Source organism: Piliocolobus tephrosceles, chromosome 11, assembly GCF_002776525.5.
Source record: "Piliocolobus tephrosceles isolate RC106 chromosome 11, ASM277652v3, whole genome shotgun sequence".
Classification (NCBI taxonomy): domain Eukaryota; kingdom Metazoa; phylum Chordata; class Mammalia; order Primates; family Cercopithecidae; genus Piliocolobus; species Piliocolobus tephrosceles.
In genome coordinates, this window is record NC_045444.1 from 8,861,199 (window position 1) to 8,885,161 (window position 23,963).

The window sequence follows — 23,963 nt, forward strand, 5'->3', positions numbered from 1 at the left end:
CTGAGTGATCTGACCCCTCCTCAGCCACCTCACATTGTACTTCCCCACCCCTCTGGAGTCCCAGCAGAAGTGATGGGTGACTGCTCCCCCACCCACACATAACCAGCACCTTGCCACCCTCTGTGTTCCCCTCTCACACTTCAGTCCTTTGTGTGGCCAAGTCCTGCTCCTCCTGCAGATTCGCTGCAGTCCTCACTCCCCAGGAGGGAATGGGAGCAGGGTAGGGTGAGGAGCAGCCATCAGGCCATTGAAAAACACAAACCACACAACCTGCCCCAAGCACAGTTAATAGCCTCATCTTTTTTCCCCCTGTATAGTGTACATAGAGCAACCAGCTCTGCCCTGTTTTCTGGGACTTTCCTGGTTTTATAATGGAAAATATCCAAACAAGGTTCAGTCCTGGGATATGATTCTAGACTGTCTGCAGAATGCTTAGTAGCAGAACTGTGGGGAAGAAAAAGAGGAGGAAGGGAAGGAAGGAGAGGAGAGAAGGGGAGAGGAGGATCATTTTAGGAAGGCACAGGTTACAGGGCCAGCACACAACAGGCTGGTGAAGCATGGGGAAGGAATGAACTGGCCTGTCTGGCGTTGGTACAGTTGTCTCCGAGGTAAAATCATTCAACTTATGAGTTCTTGAGTTTGCAATGGCGTGAACGCAAACGCACTTAGTAGGAACCATACTTTGAATTTTGAACTTCGACCGTTTCCCAGGCTGGCAATATACAGTATGATGCACTACATTATAAAATATGGGTCAGATGATTTTGCACAACTTTAGATTAATGTAAGTGTTCTGAGCCTGCTTAAGGTAGGCTAGGCCAAGCTTTGATGCTCAGTAGGTTTGGAGTATTAAATGCATTTTTCATTTACAGTATTTTTTAACTTATTATGAACTTACAGGAACCTGGCCCCCATCATAAATCAAGGAGCATCTGTTTTGGTTGTGGCAGCATATCTGTCCTCACACAACTCCTGTGGGTCTTGACCCCCATCCCAGGTCCCAGGGCCTCTGCCTCAGACTGACCCTTGCACCTCTTCCCACCTGCAGGCGTGATTGCCATTGTGGCCATCGTCCTAGTCTGCCTCCTCTTCGTCTTGCTGCACTACATGTACCGGCACAAGGGCACGTACCACACCAATGAGGCCAAGGGCACGGAGTTTGCTGAGAGTGCAGATGCAGCCCTGCAGGGCGACCCTGCCCTCCAAGATGCTGGTGACAATAGCAGAAAGGAGTACTTTATTTGAGGGACAACAGACTTCACTTCCCTGAATGCCTCCTCCAGCTCCATCAGGAAAAACATACCCCATTGCCCAGCACCCCTACTGATACCACCAGGCAGACAGAGAGAACACTTGCTCCTTTCCGAGATACGCACCTGGAAACACTAGGTGCGTGCCCAGGGAGGAACGGAGGAGGACTTGCGCTGCAAGAGGCCTCTCCCAGGGACCCAGGGAGGCGGTGGCCACCCCAGAGGTCACCCTTTGCTTCGTGGAGGTGGGAGAAACTTGGGTAGTGCAGGACAGTATCAGCTCACTGGCAGGAAAGTCCTTGTTGAGGGAGAGGGGGTGCCGGGGTACCCGGGGGCTGGGGAAGCAAGGAAATAAGTCATCTGTGTGCTGACTGGGGATAATGGCATCAAATGTCAGTCCTTGACATTTGGGGGGAACAGCAGGTGCCAGAGCTAAAAGGTACCTTTGTCTCCCATTGATCCAGCTCAAAACGATTGGAAATAAATTTGAAATGTAACCGAGCATTCAGAGTCCAACAGTATTACTGTAGTTGTCTGGGGGAAGATAAACGCCACCCAGGGCTTGCTTTTCACCTGTGCAATGTTATGTTCTCTGACGGGGCCTGGACAGTTCATTTCTGGCTCCTGTGGGGGGCCAGTTCTCAGAGAGCACAGCCGGTACAAGCGGTTCCCAAGCCTGCCAAGGGAGGAAGGACAGTGACCAGCTTTCCTTTCCCTACAGGAGCACCAGCTGCACAAAACAAAAGGGAGGGTGAAATGTCCCTCTAGAAATAGCCTGTCCCAGCAGCCAGGGCACCGGCTGAAGTGCTGATTTTCCAAGGTGCAGTATTAGAACAAATGGACCTGATCCAAAAATATAAGTGAATCTTGTCCTTCCAGTCACAGTGACCAGGATACCCTGTGGTGCAGAGCTCTACTCCCCGGCTTTGGGTCCCAGCTCCCCTTTCCTGGTCCTACGACCTTGAACAACTTGGTTGACCCCTCTGGCCTCCGTGTTCTCCTCCCTTATGTGGAAATGTTGCTGATAATGGCACCTCTGTTGTGCCTGACTCCAAGCGCTGAGGGTCAAGTGCTCAGACCTCCCTATCTTCCAGTGTCAACAACTGCGTGCAGCGGTAGACAAACATTCCACATTGCACTACTTCTGCACACTTCCTGAGGAGTAGCCATAATTCAAAATAACAGAGAAACAGAAAGAGATGAACTGGTTAACCATTCCCTTCCAGGCGAGTTTTTCCAAGATTCCCAACAGTCAGCTGTCACTGCAAGGACCAGCAGCTGTGAGGTTAAAGACTGCACGCCAGGTGCTGGGGTCACCTAGGTACTCCCTGGGGCTGCGGCTTCTTGAGGCTGCACCATCTCCACCTGGGGGTTGGCAGAAAGGTCCCAAAGATCTCCCTGGGAGGATTATGGGGATGTGAGCTCAGTGGGAAGTCCACCTGCCAGAGGAGCTGGCAGTCTTGGGGCTGTGGTGGGGGAGATGAGCTGGGAGTTCACAGAAGCAGTGACGGCAGAAGCCTGGTCCAAACGTGAGAACTTTCCCTGGTAACCCAAGCTCGCAGGGCTTCATGTATGAAATAAAGGCCTTGATTGTATCTGCATGGCCCACACTGATCTTCAGAACAGCAGCGTGGCAAAAATGGCAATAAACAGTCCCAACAAATATGCGCAAGTCAGTTTAGAAACCGATGTATCATGCAAAGTGAAAGAAGAGCAGGCTCCTCAGCGTCTTCACTGGCCCGGTGTGGATGCTGACTCTGGTGGGAGGAGAGCAGCGCACACAACCTTTCCCAGGCATGTGGAGCCAGAGACCCCATTTGCCCACAGGATACCTGCTAGGAGCTCACGGACCGAGTGGTCCTCGGAGCACATTTTGGAAACATTCAGGTAAACGGTTTCTAACATCCCTTCCTGGGGCAATGCCATTCCAGGTGTTGGAGCACCCATATCTTCCAGGTTTGGGAGCACAGATCACTGTCCAGTGAGCACAGAAGAGGCAGCAGAACCTACACATAGACATGCGTTGGGGTGAAAAGTCTCCAGAAGAGGATGAACCCAGGCCTCTCCAGGCCTCCTAGACAGCGGGTGCCTATGTGGGGGAAGGATGACGGTAACTCATTCCTTTCTCCCTCACTGGGCCCAGGAGCTATCTACACTAAGCTTGACTACCTGGCCCCTCACCTCCCCTTCTTCACCTCCTTTTATCCTCACTCTTTTGCCTGCACAGTGTCCTGGAAAACAATCGAAACACAGTCTGCTCCCAGTCCACTGGGTCCCCAGACCCAGCCAGAATCAGGCTCAGTTGCAGAGCTGGGCTGTCCCAGGTGGCCTAGCTCAGATGCCACAAGGAGGGAGCTGTCACAGGCTAACTGCAGAGGCCAGACGGCCACACCAGAGAGCAGGGCAACTTAAAGAGATAGTGCACACACACACACACACAGAGTGCACGCTGGTGGACACTGGTGGGCAATTAATAATGCTCTCTTAGATTAGGGACCAGATTTTTAAATCTTTGATCCTTCCTCCAGCAATGCACTAAGTCATTCTGCAGCATGCCTGCAACCAATGTTAGTTGTGGTAAATAATGCTCAAATTTGCACATACCAAAGAGTCAAAAAAACTGTTAAGAAGGAAGAAAGAGGAGAGGAAAGGAAGAGAGGGGATGGGGCAGAGAAGGGCTGGAAGAAGAGGGAAAGGCACAGAGTTCTGTCTGTAGAAAATCCCAGCTTCTTTGCACATAAGCCTCCTTTAATCCTCGAAATAATCCTGGCAAGTGGATATCCTTATCCTCCCTTTAGATCTGTAGAAATTGAGGCTCAGAAAGGTCAATGAGCTTTGCTGGAGGTCTCACAGCTGCTCATGGCAGAGGAGCCACTTAACTCAGGCCTGTCTGGCCTCCCTTCAGCAGGTTGAGATGAGTCAGCAGGAGCTCCCCAGGGAGCAGAGCAGGTGGCATCAAGATTCATGGATGCTGGCATGACTCACCAGTGCTGGGATCAGAGAATCCTCAGCCAGGTCTCTGCCACCCAGTGGCCCTGAACAGTGATGGCCCAAGCACCTCTGCCAGCATCCTCATCCCCAGTCAGAGCTGGCCTGGTTGAGAGGTCCCTCCTAGTGCTGGGGAGAGATGATGCAGTGGAGCCTACCTGCTCTTGGTGGGACGATTAGCTTATAGAGATAGCAAGTGCTGCCAGCCCGGTCACACCTCATCCACACTTCCAGCACCCAGGACACTTGCACCCATGCCACTCTTATGAAAAGGAAAGTGATCATCTAGATTACATCAAGCCAAAGCTTCCCTACCAACCTTTCTTAGATGATTTGTGCTTCTTCAAAGTGCTCATTCCCAAACTAAGAGTATTTAGTGATTAAATTTCGGATCCAGAGACAGATAGGTAATATATATGTGTGTGTGTGTCTGAGTATATAGCTGTAATCCACAAACATTTATTAGGTACCATGTAAGTGTTGGAATTACATAGCTGAATATAGCAGCCTCTGCCTTCAGGGGTCCATGGCTTAGGGGAGAAGATAAAACATGTAAATATATATAAGCCCTAAAGTATTATGGATGCTGAGACAGTAGTGATACAAATCAGTTTAAAACACTAAGGAGAGAGAGATCAGTTCTATCTTGCGAGTGAGATTGACTTAGGAAAGGCTTTAGAGAGGAAGGGAGGCTTGGGCCAGTTACACAGTATATAAGGGCTTGACCATAGAGCGGCTTCGGTCCCAAGCTAAGAAATTTGGACTCTGTTGCATAGGTAATAAAGAGTCACTGAAGGAACAGGTCAGTCTCTATCATACAGATAAGATAATGATCAAATTAAACAAGACAAAAGATAAAAATGCACCATGGAAATTTACAAAGGGGCTTCAAAAGGTCTAGCAAGGCTCAGACCCTGCCCGTGGAGCTGGAGGCCTCCCCACCCTGGGGCTCACCCGCTGCTCCAGCTGCCCCATTGTTTAGTCTGAGTTTCACATGACTCGGCCCATCCTGCCTGGAGAGAGATGGATCTCATCCATTCCCCAGAAGAAGCAGCAGGAGGTCAAGGCTTTGAGCCAACTGTTATGTAAACATTAAAGAGAATTTTCTCTTCTTTTTTAATGGAAGGAACTCCCCTTCATGATTTTATCTTTTTGTCCTCCCTGGAGAGAGGCTGCTTAATTGTTTTCATTCCTTACCTAAATATTTTTATCATCATAGCAACGGGAATGATTTAGGGGCCAATGGGATTTTAACTGGCCCAGTGCCACAAGTGGAACTATAGGCATTTTAATGTTTGCAATTTAGCATGTCAGCACGATGTTATGAAAAGAGAGTGGCTCTGGAATTGGACAGACTTGGACAAAACTCTCATCTCAGACACTAACTAGCTCTGTGTGACCTAGGAATAGTTACTTAACTTTTCCGTGCTCCAGGATTCTTACCAGTAACATGATGGCCAAAATATTTGCATTTTCATGTTTTGAATAGTAATTTAAATGAGGATACAAGCTTGCCAAGAACTGTGAAGGGTCTGAGGTTTTGCCCTGCCTTGAAGTGAGCAATTTGGCCTATACCAGTTTCATAGATGCTGACAGAAGACGTGAGATTCCTGGGTCAGAGACAAAGGCACTTACAGCCCAGCAAGCAGTATGATGACATCAGCATATTTGAATGACATCTCCTCATCTCCAAGTTACACGTGGGTGATGTGGTTGATCTCAGAAGATGTTTATCCATATGGTGGGTTGAGTTCCAGAAGAGAAATCTTGAGCCAAGAAAATGAGAATCTCATAATGGGCAGTAAAATGCCTGCCTCTTGCACTGGATGGAGCTACTACTTGGTCTTCCAAGTCTGTTTAATACACAAACATCCTGGAAAATGTAGTCAAGAACACAGTGCAGTTCCTGCCTCACTCAACAGATGTAAAAAATGCAAGAGACCCGTGGAGAATTGTCTTCCAACAAGGTAGGCACTGCCTAACATCATGCCTGGTACCTGTGAGTACTCAATAAATACATGTTGAATGAACAATGCAATGAACTAAATAACAGGGCTCATAGTGAGTCGAGATTGTGCCACTGCACTCCAGCCTGGGCGACAGAGCGAGACTGTCTCAAAAAAAAAAAAAAAAAAAAGAAAACTTTTCTTCTCCATCCTCTGGCCAGTGTATGAGAGATCTCACTGCAGGCTTGTCTTTGTTATTGGTTTGCTATGACGGGAACACATAGAGGCATACAGCTGTGAGAATGTCTTGGTTCATGAGCAGATCCATAAATCCAGAGCCCTGGCAAGAAGGTTGGGTGGAGTTCGCCAGCCTCTATTCTAAGATCATCCTGTAATGAAGAGGTCTCTTGCCAACATTATAGACCTCCAAAGCTGATGTTAAGGTATGCAGACTCCTAGTCTTTTTAGAACCAAATACATCACATTAGCCACCTTTTATTTTTTAAGTAGCTGAAATTATTATCATTTTTTCTCTCTCAAAAAGTACTTAGAAACAAGTTCTATATACAGCTCTCTCAAGATAAAGCATCCTGTGGGCTTACTGAGATGTCCTAAGTCAGAGTTGGGTCACTCCTATCTCTAGGGAAGGACCTTTTTTTTTTTTTTTTTTTTTTTTTATTTTGAGACGGAGTTTTGCTCTCATTGCCCAGGCTGGAGTGCAATAATGCAGCCTCGGCTCATGGCAACCTCCACCTCCCAGATTCAAGCAATTCTTCCACCTCAGTTTCCCAAGTAGCTGGGATTACAGGCACCCACCACCACGCCTGCCCAGCTAATTTTTTTGTATTTTTCTTTGAGACAGAGTCTCGCTCTGTCGCCCAGGCTGGAGTGCAGTGGCCGGATCTCAGCTCGCTGCAAGCTCCGCCTCCCGGGTTTACGCCATTCTCCTGCCTCAGCCTCCCGAGTAGCTGGGACTACAGGTGCCTGTCACCACGCCTGGCTAGTTTTTTTGTATTTTTTTAGTAGAGACGGGGTTTCACCGTGTTAGCCAGGATGGTCTCGATCTCCTGACCTCGTGATCCGCCCGTCTTGGCCTCCCAAAGTGCTGGGATTACAGGCTTGAGCCACCGATTTTTTGTATTTTTAGTAGAGAAGGGGTTTCACCATGTTGGCTAGGCTGGCCTTGAACTCCTGACCTCAGGTGATTTGCCCATCTCGGCCTCCCAAAGTGCTGGGATTACAGGTGTGAGCCACTGCGCCTGGCCCGGGAAGGACCATCTTGTTCATAGCTGCAGTACACAGACATTGTCTTCTTAAGGTAACAAATGGAGGTGTTATGGTGAAAGGATGGTAGACATCCAGACCTCAGCTCCCAGGCAGAGATAACACCACTAATTCTTTCATTCAGGACACAAATGTTCGCTGCATTTACACTACAGGAGGTGCAATGCCAGAGACTTGGAGCTGAGCAAGGCCTTGCTGGCTCCCTGGAGGACACTGGCTGCAATAAGAGATGTGTTAAAATAGTTCAAGCTGCAAGGGGTCCCTCATAGATGACCAAATGGACTGAGGAGAAGTCAGGGGAGGATTGTTGGAGAGAGAATTCTGAGACGGGTTTTGAAGGAGCTATCTAGGTGAGCAGATGACAAATGCAGAGAAATTGAGGTGATATTGGAACCTGCAAGTATGCAGTTCTTCCTGAAGCTTCAGGCATGTATGGAAGTCACCAAGGATGACTCCAGACCCAGAGACCGCAAAGAACCAGGTAATGAGGGGGCTGGCCACTATGCTGTAATTGAAGGTGGTAAGAGCCCTTTACAGGAGGAAAGTGAGAGGAGATATGGTCAGATTTGCAAATCACGTTGCATCCAATGTTGAGAGGAATTAGCAGTTGTACTCTGGGGACAGACAGCCTAGAAATTACTGAGGCCTGAACAGGGAAAAGCCCCTTATGAGAGATCTCTCAGGATGGAGACAAAATCCTCTTTTGTTTTTTTTTTTTTATAAAAATATGGAACGCTTCATGAATGTGCATGTTATCCATGCACAGGGGCCGTGCTAATCTTCTCTGTATCATTCCAATTTTAGTATATGTGCTGCCTAAATGAGCACCAAAATCCTCTTTTAACACAATTGTGAATCGATATGACCCTGAATTGGTTATGAAACACCTTGTGTACAGAACACAATAGCCCCTAGAGCAAAAGATCAAACTAGTAGACCTGTTCAGTTTGTGGATGAAGACCGTCCATCTGCCTTTGTAACTAAAATCTCTATGGAATAAACCAAGTTTTTAAGTATCACATAGACACATCTGCAGCTCCTCCACAACAAAAGATACCTAACTAGGATCCCAGAGAGAAAATGAAAGCAAAGGATTCAGAAGGGCTACCTCATGAGGCCTGGCCTCTATGCCTCTGGGAGGTCAGGGGGAAGGCCATTTCACCCAGGCTTTTGACCTGAGTCAGAAATTCTACCCTGCAAGTTTTCTTCTTTGGGATGAGTATTAGAAAGCTCTCTGCCAAGTACGTCCCTCCAGGCAGAGAGGAAGCAGGGAGAATAGTGAGAAGGCCACCACCTTCCCTCTTCATCTGGAGATAGGAGAGCAGAAAGGGATGCCGAGGCATGTGTGTGGAGTGTGTGGTGGGAGGGAAAAAAATGTAGATGATTCCAAGCTCACTACTCTTCCCCAGCTCAGCTCTGACACCCTTCTCAGTTCGGAATGCCATCCTGCACCCATGCGAGAACATGAGACCAAAAAAAAGGGCTGTGCTAGAAGTCAGGCAAAATACCCAGTAGGGTTTCAGACAAGGTCACAAAATCCACTACGGGACTTGTATCCCACTTTCTCATGTTCCTAAGAAATGAGGTCATGGAGATGCCAGAGGGAGCAGGCTTCACGTAAGTTGTAAGTACCGGATACCTGTGCAGTGCTAACATCTGTTCCATACTGGGCACCTGTGCAATGCTGACCAGCTGTGGAATACTAGCCACCTGGGCAATACTGGCACCTGTGCAATACTAGCATCTAAGCAGTACTGGACAGCTGCGTACCACTAACATCTGAGCCATATCGACACGTGTGCCATGCAGAATACCTGTGCAATACTGGCCCCTATGCAATACTGAGCACCTATTCTATACCGGGCACCTGAGCAATACTGGTACCCGTGCAATACTGGACAGCTGTCCAACATTAGCATGTTTGCACCTGGGCAACATGTACCTGTGTAATACTGGGTAAAGTTATGTAATACCAGCATCTGATCAATACTGGCACCTGTGCAATACTGGATATTTGTGCAATACTAGATACCAGAGCAATACTAGGCATCCATTCAATACTGGGTACCTGTGCAATTACTGGACACCACATGTGCACTGACAATTGAATGAATCTATTGGTGTCTTGCAGTTGATATTCACTACGTGAATAAGACAAGGAAGCTCCTGGGAGATGACACGGAGCTGAGTCAGGTGGCTATTCTCTTGGAGCTTTGTTCCTCACTAGTAAAAAAGGGGTGATAGGCCAGTGGCAGTGGCTCACACCTGCAATCCCAGCACTTTGGGAGGCCGAGGTGGGGGATCACTTGAGACCAGGAGTTGGAGGCTAACCTGGCCAACATAGTAAAACTCTGTCTCTACTAAAAATACAAAAATTAGCCAGGTGTGGTGGCACATGTCTGTAGTCCCAGCTACTCAGGAGGCTGAGGCAGGAGAATTGCTTGAACCCAGGAGGCAGAGGTTACAGTGAGCCAAGATTGGGCCACTGCACTCCACCCTGAGTAACACAGTGAGACTCTGTCTCAAAAAGAAAACAAAAACACAAAAAAACAAAAAAACAAAGCAGAAAAAAAGGCAGGGGGGTGGATAAACCTTGTTCCTTTCTTCTTCCTTAAACTTGTAATTAGCCAATGTAGTGAGATGCAGAGGTGCCTAAAAGTAAAGAAAGCTCTTTACCATGAGTATTTTTCATTCCTTTCAATACTCTGTTGAAATGTACTATCAGAAAGATTTTTTTTGTTTGTTTATATGGAGAGAGATTTTCCCCTCACAGACATGTTTGATTTTTAAAACAAGGCTGGAGATTTTAAATAGCAAAGCTGAATTGGAATTCTTGGCAGCTAACTGCAGCTACCCTCCAGGGAGGTAGAAGGAACTTGTGTAGCTTGTTTATTCCACCCACTATTAATCACCTGCCATTGAAAAATGATTCTAACAGGAAAAAAATGTACAGCTGCATTACCAATCAAAAAATACAAATATATACATGCATATTTGTATATACATGTATATATACAGGGCTGACCCTTGAACAACACGGATTTGAACTGTGCAGATGCACTCGTACGCAGATTTTCTTGCACTCTGCCACCCCTGAGACCCCTGAGAAAGCCAGACCAACCCCTCCTCCTCCTCAGCCTACTCAACGTGAAGATGAAGATCTTTCTGATGATTTACTTGCACTTAATGAATAATAAATATATCAAATATATTTTCTCTTCCTTATGATTTTCTTTTTTTCTTTATAATTTTCTTGAGACATAGTCCCTCTCTCTGTTGCCCAGGCTCTCTGTTGCCCAGGCTGTACTGCAGCAGTAGGATCATACCTCACTGCAGCCTTGGACTCTTGGGCTCAAGCCACCCTCCCACCTCAGCCTCCCAAGTAGCTGGGATTACAAGCGCAAGCAGTAAGGACCTCATCCAGTCCTTATGATTTTCTTAGTAATGCTTTCTTTTCTCTAGCTTACTTTATTATGAGAATATACTATGATACATATAACAATTGATTAAGGTTATAGGTAAGGCTTCTACTCAACAGTAGTCTATTAGTAGTTACGTTTTGGGAAGTCAAAAGACTTTTTCATGTATTTCTGTCTGTGTAGGGAGGGGAGTGTCACTCCCAACTCTCACATTGTTCAAGGGTCAACTTTACAGAGATGTAGCTATAGATAGATAGAATATATTTAGATATAGATAAAGATAGGTAGATGTATGTGTGTACACTTACATATATGTATACATGTATGTGCATATATATGTGTAGTAAATATGGGTGTACATGTGTGTATTGCATTTTAACGTATTAATTAGGGCAGAGATCATTTAGAAGAATCTTACCCAAAGTCACTAGGCTCGCACTGGCTGGTGAATAGAAACGTGGGCATGACCTCTCTGACAACACATTTGGTAGCGAGCCAAGAATCTCGTAAATGTTCGTATTCTTTCATCCAAAAATTGTACTTCTAAAAGTCTATCCTGAAAACAATATGCTGAAATATGGACCAAAATTTCCGTTTAAAAAAGGCATATAATAGCTCTATTTGCCATAGAAAAAATACAGAACTATTTACATTTGCATCGTTAGGGGAATGTTAAGAGAATTATGATGCAGACTTGCAATTAAATATTCTACAGCAAGAAAATGATGTTACAAAGAATTTTTAATAAGTCGAGGAAATGCTTGTGATATAATGTTAAGTGGAACACAGTAAAATACACAATATACCCACTATAAACTCAAGCATGCCAAAAAAGCACAGAAAAGATTGGAAAATTTCACCTGCATATTAAGGGTAATTACTTAGGGTGCTAAGACCACTAAAGGAAGTTCCATCAAAAATCAAGGAAGTTTTCCAAGACCCCACCCGCTTCAGAGGCCGAGACAGGAGGCAGCTTCAGGCTGTGCCTCTTCTCTTTGCCTTCCAGGATCAGACACCTTTATGTGTGTCTTTATGGGTCATTGTTTCAGATACTTTTCTCCTACCAAGTACTTTTCCACATCCCCTACCAAAAATATATAATAAAAAGAATTTTAAAAATTAGATGAGCCTCACCAAGAATTGGCACTCTTGTAAATTACAGAGTAGTTTCCAGCCCACGCCCACGGGGGTGGTCTTTGGAACCAAAAGAGAAAAAGTGAATCATCATGATTATCACCCAAACTACAGTCAAGGCCCTTCCTTCAGAGAGGGATTCCAGACCTGTGCCCAGCTGCACTGCTAACATGCCGTGGGTGTTTGGAAGCCAACTAGGGTGGGACTGACTGGTGAAATGGAAGAGAACCAGGGCCCTTAGCTGCTAGAAGGCACAGAAGAGGTTATGTGGCCCAGCTAAGAGATGGAGCAAGGGCTTTTCTGAGGCTACACAGTGCATTAGACATCAGTTCTGACTAACATTTCTAAGTGTACTAAGCATTTACTATGTACAAGGTATAATCTGTTAACTCATTTAATGCTCAGAACAATCCTTTGAGGTAGGTATTACTATTTTCTCCCCACGTTACAGATGAGGAAACAGAGAAAATAAACCTTAGAAAGCTCATCCAAATTGCATGGCACAAAGTGGCAAAGTCCAGAGCTGAACCCAGGCTTCAGCCAGTACACGTAATAACTACACGATGTATTAGAAAATGCTAGCTCTGAGACGGAAGATCCACACTGAGATCTGGGAATGTGGGGTTTGTTTAACGAAGGGACCTGCAGGAGAATTGCTCTAAGAGGGCCCAGACACCCTCTGCTTGCCTCAAGGTGAGTAGGGATGCCAAGCCGGCATCCCCATTTGCAGAGCTAGCATCTATTCCCATTGAAGTAGGTGCTTTCCCAAGCAAACCCTCAGGAGCAGGACAAACATGTTCTCAGAGATACCCCACAAGGTAGCTGTTCCTTTGGGATTTCCCTGCTTTACTGGAGATGTCTGCCTGGGATTGGATAACCGATAATGGAGGGGGTAATGGTACATCCTTCCAGAAATGTCTTATCTGGATACAAACACTCAATTCTCAGGATAGAGGGAAGCCCTGGGGGATGGTGTTGCCCTGGATTCAAGTGGGAAGCTTTGCTCCTAGGCCAAGGCAGAGCAGGACTTGCAGGGCCCTGAGCCAGCACACCACCACCCACACACCATAGTGGCAGAACACACCTTCATTCCAAGTCACCAAGCACGCATGGAGGACCTCCTATGTGCCTGGTCCTGTGTGCACACTAGGTCTATAGAGAACAATACCTGTCCTCAGGGAGGTCCCAGAGGCAGCAACAATAATAGAACGTAACCCCAAAATGGCCATAAAGCTTGCTAACTACAGGGAGAGAGAAAACTGCAAGATGCTTCAATGTATGACCCAGAAGATGGCAGGATGGAGAGAGAGGAGTTGGTCAAGAAAACCTCAAAGGAAGAACTCTGTTAGTACTGAATGGGTAAGGACGTATGATTGAGTTATCAGATTTATTGCTTATCTGAGCTAGCAAATGGGGGATTTCAGGAAGAGGTAAATGATTAGGTAGAAATGGCTGTGACATGTCCAAAGCGCTGTGAGTCGCTGGAGCGTATAGGTGGAGCGGGGAAGGTGGCAGGAGGCAAGCCCAGAGAAGGAAACAGGAAGATGCTCACTGACAGCCCTGTGGGTCCAGCTACGAAGTTTCTACTTTGCTCTGTAACCAGTGGGATCCCCAGGAGGATTCTCAGCAGGGAGTGGCATCATCAAATTTGGAATCCAGAGACATCACCTTTAGTGTCATGCGATGGACTAGAGGGACGCTTCCCTCACCACAGGCCAAAATGATGGAAATTCCTGCTGTTTTTCAAAGTTCCTAATTTAGACGAACCCATCATCTCTAGAAAAGAAGTGAAGAGCATGCAAATACATTCCCCGGGTGTCTCACCTTACAATTCCTTAATATTCATCTAAGACGTGAAAGCCCACAAACGTGTAAACATTTACAGCACATGAACCCACACCCCGTTCTCAGATTACATGACAAAGCAAAACTAGCCTCAAAGATCACGCAGCAAAGGCAAGCTCATTTAATTTAGGCTTAATATCATTATTATCACTTTTTTCTTTTATTTTGAGATGGAATCTCACTCTGTCGCTAGGCTGGAGTGCAGTGGCACAATCTCGGCTCACTGCAACCTCCGCCTCCTGGGTTCAAGCAATTCTCCTGCCTCAGCCTCCCAAGTAGCTGGGACTACAGGTACCCACCATCACGTCCAGATAATTTTTGTATTTATAGTAGAGATGGGGTTTCACCATGTTGGCCATGATGGTCTCGGTCTCTTTTACACACTTTTAGAAGTGATGTTTTCTGTCAAGATAGCGCATGTAAACTTCCCCTTTAGATGTATCACTTCTGTTCTAAATATATGGTTATAAAAGACAAAGCACAAAAGAGGGAAAGTAGCCTCAGATGCAAGGAGGATGTTTCTGTGGACTCAGAAAAGAAACAAAGATGCAGAAAGGCACCAGCTTGCTGACTCAGGAAGTAAAAGTATTTGCCTGGCAAGGGAGACCCAGAGTTAGAAAACCAGACTCTCATAGCAAATGGGCTCCCTGAGCACCGACTATGTTAAGCAAAATTAAGTCCATACTTTGGATGTGTGTCAAAGATACATAGAGGGCTGAGTAAGGAAAGCTAGACTACATCTAACCAGACTTCCAGAAGGGGAAGAAAGAAATGATGGGAGGCAATAGGTGACTGAGAACTTTCCAGGATTAACTAAAGACACCAATCTTCAGAATACAGAAATCCCAAAGACCCAAATAGGATAAATACAAAGAATCCACACCTAGACATATCACAGTGCAAGTGCTAAATAGTGATGAGAATAAGAATGTATTAGCAGTGATGTGAGAGAAAATACAGGCTAAATTTTAATGTGTCAACAGTATTTTGGCAAATGTCTTCTCAACAGCAACAAAGGAAGCCATGAAAACTGAAATAATATGTTCAAGGAGAAAGTAGAAAAATTGTCAACCTAGAATTCATATTTGCCAAGAACATGATGAAAAAATATAAGTAAATCTAAACAAATACTGATTTTACAAAAATAATAATAATTATTATTATGTCCAATAAAGTTAGAAATATGGTAAAACTAAAAGACTGTGCATCAATACTGTATTTAGAAAGGAGTTAAAATTAACACGTTCTTGGGTCCTATATTGTTCGGGGAAATTATAATTTATTAAATTTTGACTTTGATAAGTTAAAGAAACCTGTTAAATAAATAACAGAAAAAAAATGTATAAATTCTAAACCAGAGTCCTCAAAAAATGGAATAAGAAAAAAATATCTAATCAATTCAAAAGAAAGAGAAACAAATACAGAAAAGATTGGACAGAAAGTACACAGTGAGTTATTAGAAACCAATAAGTTATATTAGAAATACAATTAATGCAAATCTATTACATTTTCCACTTAAAAGAAGATTATCATAATAGAAAAGTAAAACATGCTATTTATAAGAAATAGGTCTAAAATATCAATGCAGAAAGGATAAAAGTAAAAAAGTAAAATTAAAAAATGCAAATACCAACTCCCCAAAGCTAATATAATAGTTATAAACTTGTATGCACCTAGAAATACGGTTTTGAAATATATAAAGCAAAAGTTGGCAGGAACTTCACAGAGAAATAGACAAATCCACCATTATTTCAGGAGATATTGACACAGCTGTCTTGCAAAGAGGGTGGGGAAAAAGGAATGAAGAGAGGGAGAGAAGGAAGGAGACCCACAAGATTTGAAAAATACACCAGTCTTGATATAAAGGAGATCAAGAAGGAAGGTAGGTAGGTAGGTGGATAGGAAGGTAGGTAGAGATGATAGAAGATAGAAGATAACAATGGATAGATAGATAGATAATAATTAATACCCACAGCATCCAACAGTAAAGAAATACACATTCTCTTCAAGTCTACATAGAATATTTACAAAAATTGAGTTGGGCACAGTGACTCACGCCTGTAATCCCAGCACTTTGGGAGGCGGAAGCAGGCAGATCATGAGGTCAGGAGTTCAAGGCCAGTCTGGGCAATGTAGTGGAACCCCTTCTCTACTAAAAAATTATGAAAATTAGCCAGGCATTGTGGTGCGTGCCTGTAGTCCCAGCTACTCAGGAGGCTGAGGCACGAGAATCGCTTGAACCCAGGAGGCAGAGGGTGCAGTGACCCGAGATTATGCCACTGCACTCCAGCCTGGGCGACAGAGTGAGACTCCATCTCAAACGAACAAACAAACAAAAAACAAATATTTACAAAAATTATTAACATACTAAGACCAAAAAAAAAAGTCTCAACTACTTTCAAAGGATTGGTATCTTGGTATCTTATAAACCCTATTCTCTGGCCATGAAGAAATTAAGTTAAAAATCAATAACATAAAGATAATTTATATATATACACACACACACACAAATTATATATATATAAATATATATACACACACACAAATTCAACAACATACTTCAGAATAACATGAGTCAAAGAAGAAATAATGGAAATTAGAAAATATTTAAAAGACTGCATATAAAAATGAAATGCTAATTTGACTTTCAAAGGATCTTCAAAATGTTCGTAGAAAACGCATATTCTAAAAAAACTAAGCGTGGATTTCAAAATTTTTTTGCACCAAAACAAACTCATACTAACTTGTTATAACATGTCTGTTAGGATCTAGTTTGAGGCACTAAGAAGGATAAGACATCATTATGAAAAAGGCCCTTATCAAAGCAACATGAATTCTGCTAAAATTGAAACAAAAACAAACGCAAATTTGTGGTGAAGCTTAGGTGAAAGAAGGATGAAATTATTGATGCCTTATGGAAATTTTGCGGAAACAATACCCCCAAAATCAGCAGTTTGCAAATGGATAACTTCTTTAAAGAAAGGACAAGATGTTGAAGATGAAGCCAGTAGTGGCCAACAATTTGCATCAACTTGTGAGAAAAAATAAATTAATCTTGCTCATGCCCTAATCGAAGAGGACTGATAATTAACAGCAGAAACAAGAGACAACACCATAGACATCTCAAATCATTCAGCTTACAAAACTCTGACCAAGAAATTAAAGTTGAACAAACTTTCCACTTGATGGGTGGCCAAGCCATTGTGCCCAGATCTGCTGCAGACAGGACCAGATCTCCCAACGGAAATTTTAAACAAGTGGGATCAAGATCCTGAACCATTCCTTCAAAGAACCACAACAGGAGATAAAATGTGGCTCTACCTGAAGACAAAGCACAGTGAAAGCAATGGCTACCAAGAGGTGGAAGCGGTACAGTCAAAGCAAAAGCGGAAGGGTCAAGAGCAGAGGTCGTGGGAATGGGAACAGCTTTTCGAGATGCTCAAGGCATTTTGCTTGTTGACTTTCTGGAGAACCAAAAAACAATAACATCTACTTATTATGAGAGTATGTTGAGAAAGGTAGCAGTTTCTGCTTTAGCAAAAAAATGTCCAGGGACGCTTCCCCAGAGGGTCTTTCTCCACCATTACAATGACCCTGCTCATTCCTCTCATCAAACAAGGGCAATTGCATGAGAGTTTTTATGGGATATCATGAGCATCTACCTTCCATCCTGATTTGGCTCCTTCTGACTTCTTTTTGCTTTCTAATCTTAAAAAGTCTGTAAAGGGCACCCATTCTTCTTCAGCTAATAATGTAAAAAAGACTGCATTGACATGGTTAAATTCCAAGGACTCTCAGTCCTTTAGGGATGGACTAACTGGCCAGCTTCATTGCTTACAAAAATGTCTTGAACTTGAACTTATGTTGGGAAATAAAGTTTATATTTTTAATTTTTATCTTTTAATTACATTTTCCATGAACTTTTTGAAGTTCCCTTGTATAGATGGAAATGTATATTCTTAAATGTTCATAGTAGGAACAAGAAAGGCTACAATTTAATGAACTAAACATCTTAAGAAAAACAATAGAACAAACCGAAAGAAAATGGAAAGGAAAGCATACTAAAGATGAAAGCAAAAATTAATGACAAATAAGCATACACAATAGACAAAAAAATGCTAAAAATTGGTTCTTTGAAATGGCCAATTTTAAAACTTCAGGCAAAAGTAATCAAGAAAAACATGAGAGAATGCATGAATAAATAATTTAGGAGTAAAAGAGAAAACATAACTTCAAATTCTGCAGCTATTAAGAAGGCAATATAAGGACAGCAACATTATACCAATAAACTTGAAAACTTAGATAATATGTGCAAATTCACTAAAAATATAACTTACCAACGCTGAGAAAAACTAAAAAACAAAAATTTTGAATGGTTCTATAACCACTTAGTGGAGCACTAGCTAGAGAGATCTCTCCCCACAGAGAGAGTACCAGGTCTGAGTTCCACAGAGAGCTATATCAAATACCCATGAGATGAGCAATTCCAAATTTACTGAGAATCCTCCAGAAAATAGACAATGGGATCATTTTATGAAGCTGGCATACCATGGATACCAAAATCCAACCACAACCGTATAAGAAAATAAAATTACAGGCAACCTGTCTCTCATGAACCTAGATGTAAGAAAATCGTAAAATATATTAGCAAACTGAATCCAGCAATGTATAAGAAAGCTTACATATCACCATTGGGTTTATTCTGGCAGTATAAGGTGGATTTAACATTTTTTAGATCAATGAATGAAAGTCATACATTCACAGTTCAAAGGGAAAGATCAGTATCTCTTAGTTGAAGAAAAAGCATTTGATACAACTTTATTTTCATTATAAAAATTCCTAGCAAGCTAGAAATAGAAAGTTTCTCAACCCAATAATGCAAACATCACATAGAAGAGTGGCATGTTAAAAGCATTTCCTTAAGGTTAGGAGGAGGTAAAGGGCCCATTATCACTGTTTCCATTAAACATCATACTGTGGGTCTCAGCTCCCAAAGAAAGGCAAGGAAAATATTGTTATGAAGATCAGGCAGGAACAGCCAAAACAGTCAGTATTTGCAGATACTATGACTGTCCGTGTAGAAAACCCAGAGAATCTACAGGTGAATTATTGAATTAATAAGAGAATTTAGCATTACTCTGTAGATTACTAGTAGAGGTCACTTTTTAAAATTGCATTTCTACACACTCACAACATTTTAAAATGTTATTTTCAAAAGTATCATTTAAAATTATCTCAAGCTTATAAAGTCCACAAGAGTAAATTTAACAAAGGATATCCCTGACTATATATATGGACACAATTATAAACCTGATTTAAAAACATTAAAGAATATCTGTTGTCTATGTCTTCAATGCATTCCAAAGCACGCAAAGCACTTTTGTGTTTCGAACACAAAAGTGTTGGATTTTTTGGTTTTTGTCGTGTTGTGGTTGTGTAGTTTGATCTGCTGCTTCTGATACTGACAAAGAGGAACAAAGAGTAAGAATAGCCAAGACGGTCCTGAAGATGCAGACTTAGACAGGAGGACTTACCCTGTCAAAGACTAGGAATTATCATACATCTCAAGTAATCAGGCAATGAGGCATTGGTGCAGAAGAGGAGAAAAAACAAATGGAAATGGGTCAGGAGCCAAAAAACAGAGCGGCACATCCATTCAACCTAATTCGTGACAGAACTAGATTGCACTTCTCTGAGAAAACCCTGACTTTTGAGGAAACAAAGAACATATGTTTTCTAAGGTCTTGATCCTTCTCTGAACTTTCTCATCTCTGCTATTGGTGCTGGTGTCTCTAGGCCCAGGAAGATCTGGGGCCCAGGCCTCAGGAAGGGGCACTGTTTGGGCGGTGCTGGTGCATCTCAGGGGAACAGTTCAGAGGCTGCAGTGGAAAGGAACTGTTGCTACTATGAGGAAGAACCAGGGCTGGGTGTGTCTCCCAGGAACAGGGAGGAGACAGAAAGGCCACAGGAAACAGGGAAGAGCGATTCCCACACTTGCCTCACAGAGGCTCATGGGGGCCGTGCAGCTCCCAGTTGGAGGAGCCTAACAAAGAGAAGCTGGCAAGGCAGAAACCTGGTTTGCAGTCTCAAGTCCAGCATTGCAAAATGAGTTGTAAAACGGTGGAGCTGGGACTGAGAGCAGCTTCATATGAAACTGACACAACCACAGGATTCAAGAGCCAGGGTGACCTGGTGCCTGGGTCCCTCTTGTAGACTCCCTGTCTCTGCGCTTCTGACCCACATTTTGTTCCAGCCTTTTCCTCCTTCACGCCTCTGCCTCAGGCTGCTCACCACTCATCTGCTTCCTCTGCCTTACTTATTCTTCCAGGTTCAAGCCAAATGGCACCCCCCTTCCCCGGGGCGACCTCAGCCTGCTCCCAGTTCCTTCCTGGACACTCCGAAACCATGGCTTCTCAACTCACCACCTCTGTCAGCTTTGCCTTGTCTGTGAGAGCCTTGGGACACCAACAGGCTAGAGCACAAGACCCAGGGTCCGGGATTCAGAGGAGGGTCCTGACGCTTACCCAAGAAACATCATCTCCTCCCACTTGCCATCCACACTGGTCCCAGCAACCAGGATTGAATCAGCGCCTGAGCTTTGCTCTAGCAGTGCAGGTGGACCAGACTACCTCTGAGACTCATCGATCAAAACACCACTTCACTGTCAATTACGGTCCCATGAAGCCCTCGATATCTGAAGCCTCTGACCCCTGTTGTCCACCTTCCCAAAGTGCCACGGGACCATCAGCACAGTGACTCATACCACGTTTATGCCAAAGTAGCACTAAGTTAGCAAATGAGGCAAAGTAGCAAACGAAGTAGATTCCTATGGTCATTATGGCCATGTGTGAAAACCAAACGCCAGCTCTCCAGCATCAGCCCTGAGACGTGGGGGATAAAAGAAAAAAAAGTCCAACAAAAGTCCTAACAGTAGTAAGAGTAACAGGAACAACAGCTATTATTTAATGTGCTAAGCACCATACTAGGCACTCAAAAAGTATTATCTCATTTAATCCTCACACAGCACTACGAGATCATTATAATTACCCCCACTAGAGAAATCAAAGGTCTGAGACTCTGGGAGTAAACAAGACAAATGAAAAAGCCCACGGTGACAGAACTGGTCAATGTCATGGCCTGGTATCAGCAAGGATGTTTTCGGCAATGAGTTCACGTTCAGGGAAATGACAGGGAAGATTTTCCTAACAAGTGTCTAGTGTGCCTATGGCAGTATCTTTGTCAGCTCAGGCTGCCACAATAAAATACCACAAACTGGATGGCTTCCACAACAGACATTTATTCTCACAGCTCTGGAGGCTAAAAGTCTCAGATCCCAGCCTCTGGTGAAAGCTCGCTTCCTGGCTGGCAGAACAGCTGCCTTCTTGCAGTGCCCTCCCATGGTGGAGGAAGACAGAGATTAAGAGAGAAAGAGAGAGCTCTCTGGTGTCTTCCTATGACAGCATCAATTTTATCATGAGAGCCCCACCCTCGTGACCTCATCTAAACCTAATCATCTCCCAAAGGCCCCCAGCTCCTCCTAATACCACTGCATTGGGGGTTAGGGCTTCAAGGCATGAATTCATGAGTCGGCGGGGGGACACATCTAGTCATAACATAGAGAGTCGCTCCATTTCTCTCTGTAGGGAATGTCTCATTTCCCTTCTTCAAGGACATACCCCTCCCCGTACTGCTCTGCGATTTACATAGTACCCTCCAGGTTCACGCAGACACACCCTCCGGCCACAGTTGATTGGCCCAAGGGGAAGTACCTGATCCAAGCTCAGACAATCACAGCACTTCACACCCACCCCATTTATAGTTGATTCCTTCGAAAGAGGGCATTTGGCTCAAGTCCGTCTGACTGACTCAGGGCCTTTCAGTGGGATTTTTTAATCGAGTCCAGAGAACATATGTCTCAGTCCTCCCGTGCTGTGATGGGACGCAAGGTGATGTCAGGCAACTCAGTTGAAAGTTGTGGGCAAGCATGTTGCTTGCCCTCCATAGACACAGTGGAAAAAATACAGTTTTTAAAATGAAATCCTAGAGACGACCAGTATAACTTGATCACATATGCAGGTATCACATGCTCTGTCCTCATGAATAACACTTGAAGAAACTAGGGGAAGGAAATTGGCAGCCTCCTGCACTAAGCCTCTAAAACAGAGCTCCACCTCCCACCCACAGCTATGTAGGCTTTTGATCTCACAGTGCTCCCTGCACAGGGTTTTTAAAAACATTGGATTACTTGCCCACACTTAAAAATTGGAAGACGTCCCATAAATATCTGAATTTCTGGATTCTCTTGAAAAATTGGAGAAGCCGGAAATAGTAGGCATTTTCCTCTGCTGCAACAATATGCTGGAAGCACGTGACGGTGCCTGCTTCAGGCTGGGCACATTCTCCTGTTGATTCCTGTCTTCTCTAAACCCCATCCCTTAGCCTACCTGAAGCCACATGTTGGCTGCCATTCCTCACTGTCTCTGCACTGTTCTTTTATGGGAGATAAAGAGCTGGACTAGGAAGGCCATGCACTTTGAGAAGTTTGGGAGAGAGTGTGTTACTTTATGGGAGAAAAGAGTGCTCCTGCATGATTAATGAGAAAACAAAATCTGTGCCAAAATAACACAGTTGAAGATGTCATCCTAAAACGAATGACTGTCAGCTCATACATCGTGCCCAGTCCACTCAGGGTGAGGCTGGGTGGCCCTTCTGAGTGTGTGGCACTCAGCTGCAAGGGCTGCTCCAGAATAGTAATGCGTGTGGGCACCAGTAATCCAAACTCAAGGCCAGCAGTTAGGACCCAAAGGGCAGGTTGTGCTATTCACACACAGAAGGTGCACTCCGGGATTTATATTCTACTGTCTTGGTTTTGTTTCTGTTGTTATAACAAGTACCTGAGAATGGGTAATTTATAAAGAACAGACGTTTCTTTCTCACATTGCTGGAGGCTGGGAAGTGCACCATCAAGACCCCAGCAGGTGTGTGTCTGCTGAGGGCCCAGCGTCACTTCCATGATGGCACTGCGTGGCTGTGACCTCCAGAGGAGAGGAGCACTGTGTCCTCACATGGCAGAAAAGGTGCAAGGGCAAAAGAAGACCTACCTAGCTCCCCCAGCCCTTTTATCAGTAATTAATTCTATCCATCAGGCAGGGGCCTCATGGTCTAATCACTTTCTGGAGGCCTCGCTTCTTTCTTTTTTGTTTGGTTTTGTTTTTGTTTTTTGAGATGGATTTTCATTCTGTCACCAGGCTGGAGTCCAGTGGCACGATCTCGGCACACTGCAACCTCTGCCTCCTGAGTTCAAGCAATTCTCCTGCCTCAGCCTCCTGAGTAGGTGGGACTACAGGCATGTGCCACCACACCCAGCTAATTTTTGTATTTTTAGTAGAGATGGGGTTTCACCATGTTGGTTAGGATGGTCTCGATCTCTTGACCTCGTGATCCGCCTGCCTTGGCCTCCCAAAGTGCTGGGATTACAGGCGTGAGCCACTGTGCCCAGCCTGCCTCACTTCTTAATACTGTTGCATTGGGGATTAAGTTTCAGCATGAATTTTGGAGGAGACACAAATATTCAAACTATAGCATCTACATATGGAAAATTAACACATGAGACTATGTTATGAAATGCAATAATCTTGCTTTGTGTCCCTTGAAGGTCTGTGGCCAAGAATATCAAACTCCCCATGCTTACGGGGAAACAAAAAGATCTCCAAGAAGTAGAAACATAATCTTTCAGGAAGGAGTTAATGTTCAAAAGGTATGTTTTCATCAGTAGGACTTGGTAGGATGTGAATAAAAATTCACTTATCTTATTTATCTAGCAGTGTTGGCCTGCCTGCCTCATCAGGAATACTCACAGTTTCTAAAAAAAAATTCAAATTACTAACTCACTTTTCATCTGCCATCCTGTGCCTCTCCACTCCCAGTCAACTATTTCATAAAAGTCACCATGTCAGCTGGGCGCAGTGGCTCATGCCTGCAATCCCAGCACATTGGGAGGCCGAGGCAGGTGGATCACAAGATCAAGAGATCAAGACCATCCTGGCCAACACAGTGAAACCCCATCTCTACAAAAAATACAAAAATCAGCTGGGAGT

General features: G+C 44.2%; 1 protein-coding gene, 1 long non-coding RNA gene and 1 other non-coding gene across 3 annotated transcripts in view; 2 read left to right on the forward strand and 1 right to left on the reverse strand.

The window, feature by feature from the left end:
• The window catches only part of GYPC (glycophorin C (Gerbich blood group)), a 2,816-nt gene extending 1,064 nt beyond the window's left edge, over positions 1-1,752 (forward strand). The window contains exon 2 of the mRNA XM_026456085.1: positions 1,025-1,752. Within this exon, the coding sequence (XP_026311870.1) occupies positions 1,025-1,245 (221 nt within the window). The 3' untranslated portion in view covers positions 1,246-1,752. The remainder of the gene's footprint in view (positions 1-1,024) is intronic.
• A 3,334-nt stretch (positions 1,753-5,086) lies between these two features.
• LOC111551585 lies at positions 5,087-20,776 on the forward strand. The gene is made up of 2 exons (XR_002734401.1): positions 5,087-6,205; positions 20,195-20,776. It is a non-coding gene; the product is annotated as an uncharacterized LOC111551585 (long non-coding RNA).
• Positions 8,190-8,296, reverse strand: LOC111551599. The gene has a single exon (XR_002734406.1). It is a non-coding gene; the product is annotated as a U6 spliceosomal RNA (small nuclear RNA).
• Positions 20,777-23,963: the final 3,187 nt, after the last annotated feature.